The sequence below is a fragment of the Ochotona princeps genome, chromosome 5 (genome assembly GCF_030435755.1).
Source record: "Ochotona princeps isolate mOchPri1 chromosome 5, mOchPri1.hap1, whole genome shotgun sequence".
NCBI classification, from domain to species: Eukaryota; Metazoa; Chordata; class Mammalia; order Lagomorpha; family Ochotonidae; genus Ochotona; species Ochotona princeps.
In genome coordinates, this window is record NC_080836.1 from 80746649 (window position 1) to 80754166 (window position 7518).

Sequence of the window (7518 nt, forward strand, 5' to 3'; positions counted from 1 at the left end):
CAGCTCCCTGCTTGTGGCCTGGCAAAGCAGTAAGGATGGCCCAAAGCCTTGGGAGCCTGCACCTGCATTAGAGACTGAAAAAGCTGGCTCCTGGCTTCGGATTAGCTCCGCTCCGGCCATTGCAGCCGTTTGGTGAGGAAAATAAATGGAAGGAAGTGGTTAGAAGATTTTTTTTTAAGGTTTATTTATTTTTATTGGAAAGTCAGATATACAGAGAGGAGGAGAGAAAGAGAGAAAGGTCTTCTGTCTGGTGATTCACTCCCCAAGTGACCGCAACAGCCGATGCTGCGCCAATCCAAAGCCAAAACCAGGAGCTCTTCTGGGTCTCCCACACGGGTGCAGTGTCCCAAGGTTTTGGGCCGTCCTGCTTTCCCAGGTCACAAGCAGGGAGCTGGATGGGAAGCGGGGCCTCTGGGACTAGAACTGGCGCCCATATGTGATCCCAGCACATTTAAGGTGAGGACTTCAGCTGCTAGGCCACGGAAGATATTTCTACCTCTCCTTATCTCTGTAAATCTTCCTTTACAATAAAAATTGATTAATTAATTAAAACACACACACACACACACACACACACACACACACACACACGGCAACACTGATGTAGTCAACGGGCCCATCCTTAAAAATCATGTAATTTTCAGGTTGTCATCATCATCAGTGCCAGCAGAGGGCAGCACTTGTTTTCTGGAGGACCAGAGATCCTGAGAATTCCAGAAATAACCAAATAAAATTAAAAAGGCCAATGATCTAAAGACATATTTCATCGGCATTGCAGTGTCTATGAAAATACAGTAATAGAAGTGGAAATGCATCACAATGTCGGTTGTCCCTGCTTTCTGACATTACGCAAGAGTTAGGCTCTCTGGAAGCTAGTGTGTTTATACTCATAAATCTCAGGAGATTTGTGACGTGGGGGAGGTGAGTCTAATTTTTCATCTCAGGTCCTTTTGTAGAGAAGAACTCTGTGTCCAGAAGTGCATGCAGTGCACAGAGTAATAAGGTATATGAAAAGCAAGCACGCATGGCCATGGTTGAGGGTGGAGGAGGGCGAGCCGAGGAGCCGTCTTTCACTGGGACCTGGCACCTGTTTTTCTGCGTTAGTGTGATCACCGAGGAGGCTGGTGATGCCTCCATAACACTGCACGTGAAACTCACTACATTTATTTTCATGGTGACCTTTGCCCTCGTCGTGGATGAAACAAGGCATCCCAGCCAAACAGGATAGACTTGCATGGAGCGGAGGCTTGTGGTTTGTGACCTCTAGCATTATCGCTTGTACAGGACACGGATTTCCCCAAGCCACACTTAATGGTAGAGAATTAAAGGTAGACTCCAGTTTGTTGACATTCCTTTCTCCTATCCGTGGCTGCTTTAACCCACAGGGAACAGTGGAAGCCAGTGTGCCAGAGTCCCTCAAAACCTGTAAGATGACCAGAAATTAACACCAGGGACTCTTGTAGCCCCCATGTTACCCTTTGAGAAGCCTGCACACCCTCAAAAAATCAGGAGGGGAGAGCAGAGGGGAAGGAGGCTGCCGAGCCAGCCACCAGCTGCTCCAAACCTCAGCCAGTTACATCATCCCAGGCCAGCGGAGGCCGCAGACCAGGCAGTGAGATGAACCTCCCTGTGGGCCCTGTTTGAATTCCTGACCCCTGGAATTGTGAATTATAATAATAAATGACTGTTCGACCAAACAACTAGGTTTGGGGATCGTTTATTAAGCATGGATAGTTAACTGAAACAAAATGGTTTGAAGTAATACAACTATTCTTAAGTATGTATGCTAGGTTGTTACATAAAGAAGTTTATAGCATGCTTGACTTTGTCTAATAGGTTATTTGTAAAGAATTAAAATGGATTTAGCATTTTTTTCAAACCAGTTAATCATTTAGTATTAAGACTTAGGACTTTTAAATGTTATTAAGATTTTACAAGCAACATAAACCTTCAAAGTGGTGATTAATCCATTGTGGTGGAATTAGCAAGAAAGACACAAATCACTTACATCACAGCAAAAAAAAACAATCACAAAGATCCTTCCTAAGTTTTACGTTGACATACAAATAAAATGCCATTAAACCAACCCCAAACAACAAATATATGGTCAGTTCTGAATCTTGGAATCAAATATATGAAAGCATCTGTCAGAGGACCCCCCAAAAAGCATTATGCTGACTTGTGGAAAAGATGTTAACTCACTGGGCTGTTTCCAAGAGCCCCAGACTCTTGGTTTCAGAGTTTCTCAGTGTTTCACTCACTGAGGCAGAACAGCTGACTTCCCACAAGGTATATTTGAGGATCTCAGCAACTGAGGCCCGGAAGCGAGTCTGGAACTTCTTACTAATGAGGACGTAGAGGGTGGGGTTCAGACAACTGTTGAGGAATGCCAAGCCAGTGGAGAGGGGGATTCCGGCTTGCAGCACCTGGTGGGAAGAGCTATTGTGGTGAATGGTGAGCTCCCAAATGCTAAACAGATGATAAGGTGTCCAGCAGACCACAAAGGCCACGACCACAGCGAGGACTGTCCAGAAATGCCTGCTGGACATCAGGACGCTTCGCTTCTTCACCTTGAGGACGAGGCACAAATAGCAAACGCTCATCGTTAGCAGAGGGAACAGGTACCCAGCAATGAATTTCACCCAGGTCAGAACATGGTGCCTCATCATAATTATGTCAGGATCATGCTCATGGAAATTGTTGTAGCAGATGGTGTGGTTATTGAACTCGATAGTGTCCCGAAAGTACAGGGCAGGGCCGCCAACTAGAGAAGCTGAAAACCACACACATATAATAACCACCAGGGAGTTTCTTCGGGTTCGGTACCGATGGGATACTACAGGATGGATCAAGTGGATGTAGCGATCCAGGCTGATCACTGTCAGGAAGAAAACACTGGCAAACATGTTTAACTGTGCGATGAAAGAATTAGCCTTGCACAACCAGAGGCCGAAGGGCCAGTGGAAGCTCATGAGCACGTAAGAGATGTACAGGGGCAGGAAGAGAACAAAAATGAAATCAGCGATGGCCAGATTCAGGAACCAGAGAGTGGTGACTGTCTTCTTCCATTTGAACCCTGTGAACCAAATGACAGCGGCGTTTCCTGGAACTCCCAGAACAAACGCTATGCAACAGAACACCAAGGAGACCCAGTGAACTGCTCCCAAGTACACTTTCTCCTCCGAATCGGACTCCGGGAGGGAATATTCCAGGGCATAGGAATAGTTGTCAACATCTTCATAGAATGCTTCCTCTAGATCTTCCATGATCTTACTTGTTAAGTGCAGAACCAACAAACCTACAGAAGCAAGTCAAACAAGAAAAAAAAAAAAAACATTTTAAGAGACAGGTTCAGTGAGGATTGGGGAACATTAAAACAAAACGTGCCGGCTTGAGATCTGGGTGTATTTCTGGGTAGGACTTGTGATTATACGAAAGTTGTCAAAGTTTTACTGGGTCTCAGTTTTAAAAGCTAAGAATTTGTTTTTTATAAGGCATTCAGTAACGAGAGAGAACATTAATACTTGATGAGTATTTCTTAGGTCCCATGATGCATTATTATTTTTGGCAAATGCAAAAGAAAACAGATGAATACTTAACACAGGGATGATTTCCAAATGTGCTTGAAGCCCTGACAAAAAATTCTGAATGGTGTCTAGAACACCACGTTGGACCAATAGGAGAGCGTCTGAGACCTTAACCCACTGTTTCGTACCCAAGGATGTTCTCATTGTAGGATTGTGAATGCAGATGTGTTTATCAGGGTCATATCACTTTGCATGACTTTTCATCCAAAAGGAGTATTTGCTGATAAGTCTGATTCTAACCACTTATAATTAGTTTCCAGTAGAATCAAATTAAAGTTTCTATGATTGTTGTTTTTTTTTTTTTTTTTTAAGATTTACTTATTGTCATTGAAAAGGCTGATTTACAGAGAGAAGGAGAAACAGGTGTCTTCCATCTGCTGGTTCACTTGCCAAATGACCACAATGGCTGCCACCAGGTCAGTCTGAAACTATGAGCCAGGAGCTTCTTCCAGATCTCCCACCTGGATGCAGGCACCCACATTGTTCGGGCCATCTTCCACTACTTTCCCAGGTATATTAGCAAAGAGTTGCATCAGAGGTACACCCATACGGGATGCTAGCACCACATATATGAAGTCACAACACCAGCCCGAGAGTTAAGTGTCATCAACGTGGTTATCCTACTGTGTTAGAGAACAGTACATGTGATTTCTGCTATTCAACCACACTCCTGTGCCCCTCAACCACTTGCTTTCTATTCCCTTCCCCTTGTTTTTGAATTATCTACAAGATTTCTCAAAAAGCTTTAACTAGGATGACAAATTCAGTGATAGGAAGGTTTTTTTTTTTTTAAGATTTACTTATTTTTATTGAGAAGTCAGATTTACAGAGAGGAGGAGAGACAGAGGAAGATCTTCTGTCCACTGATTCACTGCCCAAGTGGCTGCCACGGCTGGAACTGAGCTGATCCTAAGCCAGGAGCCAGGAACTTCTTCTGGGTCTCCCACGCGAGTGCAGGCTCTCTGCTTGTGGCCTGGGAAAGCAGTTGAGGACAGCCCAAAGCTTTGGGACCCTGCACCCGCATGGGAGACCCGGAAGAGGTTCCTGGTTCCCAGCTTCGGATCGGCGTGCACCGGCCCGTTGCGGCTCACTTGGGGAGTGAAACATCGGATGGAAGATCTTCCTCTCTGTCTCTCCTCCACTCTGTATATCCGGCTTTCCAATAATAATAAAATCTTTAAAAAAGAAAAAGTCAATGTGACAGAAAGAGAGATCTTTCATTTGCTGTGTCACACTCCAAATGCCCACCACTGCCAGAGTTAAGCTAGGTCAAAGCCAAGAAGAAGGAGCATGGATCTCCTTGTGGGTGACAGGAGCCCAACGACCAGGGCTATCACGTGCTGCCTCCCAGGGGATTTAGCATGGAGCAGGATGCGGAGTGAAGGTGGGACCCAATTCTAGGCACTCCAATATGAAATGTGCACATCCCAAGTAGCAACTTAAGATGCTGTGCCACAACACGCACCCCAAAGTTATGTTTGAGATGCTTGTGGGCAACACAGGGTGTTTTGATGCCTTCACCCTTCTATTTTTTATTTACCTGAGAGATGGAGTTACAGAGACAGGGATTGTCCTTCCCAAGCTCTCCTTCTGTCTGCCACTTATCTTTCTCATACACACACACACACACACACACACACACACACACACACACACACACACAACCAGTGGCACATTGCGCTCAAATGGCCACAATGGAGCCAGTCCGAAATCAGAAGAGTGCAGCCCCATTTGAGTCTCTTACCAGGTGGCAGAAACCCAAAACTTGAACTGTCTCTTGCTGCTTTCCCAGAGAACTATCAGGCAGCTGGACCAAAAATGAAGTGAGTCCTGGCACTGTGGTATGAAGTCACTGCAATTCTGGGTCACACTTAGGCGCCAGTTTGTGTTCTGGCTGGTCAGCTTACAAACCACTTCCCTGCTAACTTATCTGGCAACATAGTGGAGGATGGGCCAAATGAATCAGAAGATGGAAGATCTTTGCTTCACTCTAATTTTTCCTTTCAATTAACTAAATATTTTTTAAAATTCAATTTTAGGGTCCTGCACGGTATCCTAGTGGCTAAAGTTCTTGCCTTGCATGCGCCGGGTCCCATTTGGGTGCCAGTTCTAATCTCAGGAGCCGTGCTTCCCATGAATCTCCCTGCCTGTGGCCTGGGAAAGCAGTGGAGGATGGTCCAAAGCCTTGGGACCCTGCACCCTTGTGGGAGACCTGGAAGAGGCTCCTGGCTCCTGGTTTTGGATTGGCTTAGTTCCGGCTGTTGCGGCCGCTTAGGGAGTGAATCAATGGTCGGAAGATCTTGCTCTCCGTCTCTCCTCCTCTCTGTGTATCTGATTTTCAAATAAAACTCAATCAATCAATCAATCAGAAAAAAAAAACCCAATTTTAGGGACTGGTGACATGACATAATAGGCTAAGCCTCTGTCTATGGTGCTACCATCCCATATGGATGCTGGTTCAAGTTCAGACTGCTCCATTTTCACTGGAGCTCCCTACTTACTGCCTGAAAAACAGAAAAGCTTGGCTCAGGTTGTACCCTTATACCCATGAGGTAGACTAGGAAGAAGCTCCTGGCTTTGGATTGGCCCACCTCCGGCCATTGGGGCCATTTGGGGAATATACCGGTAGATGGAAGATCTCTCTCTGTGTGTCTCTTCTTCACTCTGTAACACTTTCAAATAAAATTGAATAAATAAATAAATCTTTTAAAATGCAAATAAACTTAATTTTATATTTCAAAAATAGCTGCTAGAAAGGATTCGAAAAGTTCCCGAGATAAATGATAAGTGTCGGAGATGACACATATGCTAATACCTTGGTCTGATCCTTCCGCATTGTCAATATATATTGAAATGTCATACTGTACCTGGTAAATATAAACAATTATTAAGTATCAATTAAAAACAGATGGAAATCTGGGGGTGCCCATTTGATCTAGTAGCTAACAGGGTGGTCAGGATGCCCACATGTCATGTTAGAGTGCTTGCCCGGCACCAGCTCCTGACCCTTAATGCAGTCCTGAGGAGGGAGTGGTGATGCTGAAAGCACCACGCTTCTGCCAGCAGGTGGTATACCTAGATCAAGTTCCAGGCTTCCGGGGTCAGCTTCTGCTAAGAAGTGAGCCAGGTTCAACCATGTTATATTATTTTTTAAAAATAATAAATTAAAAAATACATGAGTAAATAATAAAAATCTTTTAAAAAAATAGAAATGAACCAGAAAATGGGAATGCTTAGTCTCTCTCAAGTAAATAAGTCATTCTAGGGAAAACATCCTGTACATACAGGAATCTGTTGGTTTCTCTTGACCCTAGACCAGTCAATCTCTTTATTCTTCAGAATTCAATTCAAATGCCATCTGTTCTTAGAGTCATTTTCTGACATAAAAGTAAATAAATAAATCTATTTTTTTTAAAGCTTAATGGTTTGCACAAGATCACTCAGCAGTAAAGACAGGTTCTAAACTCAAATGTTCTTAACCACAAGGATAATTCCTTCTTCTGCCATTCTTCTATAAAGTCTAAACAATATTTTTTAAAGATTTATTCATTTTATTACAGCCAGATATACACAGAGGAGGAGAGACAGAGAGGAAGATCTTCCGTCCGATGATTCACTCCCCAGGTGAGCCACAACGGGCCGATGCGCGCCGATCTGAAGCCAGGAACCTGGAACCTCTTCCAGGTCTCCCACGCGGGTGCAGTGTCCCAATGCATTGGGCCGTCCTCAACTGCTTTCCCAGGCCACAAGCAGGGAGCTGGATGGGAAGTGGAGCTGCCAGGAGTAGAACCGGCGCCCATATGGGATCCCGGGGCTTTCAAGGCGAGGACTTTAGCCTCTAGGCCACGCCGCCGGGCCCTAAACTATATTGTTATGGAGAGTTTTTTTTTTTAAGATTTATTTATTTTTATTAGAAAGTCAGATGTACAGC

General features: G+C 44.5%; 1 protein-coding gene across 1 annotated transcript; it reads right to left on the reverse strand.

The window, feature by feature from the left end:
- Positions 1 to 2185: 2185 nt before the first annotated feature.
- CMKLR2 (chemerin chemokine-like receptor 2) lies at positions 2186 to 3304 on the reverse strand. The gene has a single exon (XM_004576900.2). The coding sequence runs from the start codon at positions 3264 to 3266 to the stop codon at positions 2199 to 2201; it is 1068 nt and encodes a 355-aa protein (XP_004576957.2). The 5' UTR covers positions 3267 to 3304; the 3' UTR covers positions 2186 to 2198.
- Between the last annotated feature and the right edge of the window lie 4214 nt (positions 3305 to 7518).

What these genes read in the sequence shown, in the direction of transcription:
- CMKLR2 (XM_004576900.2), bottom strand. Translation starts at nt 3,266, where the DNA reads ATGGAAGATCTAGAGGAAGCATTCTATGAAGATGTTGACAACTATTCC.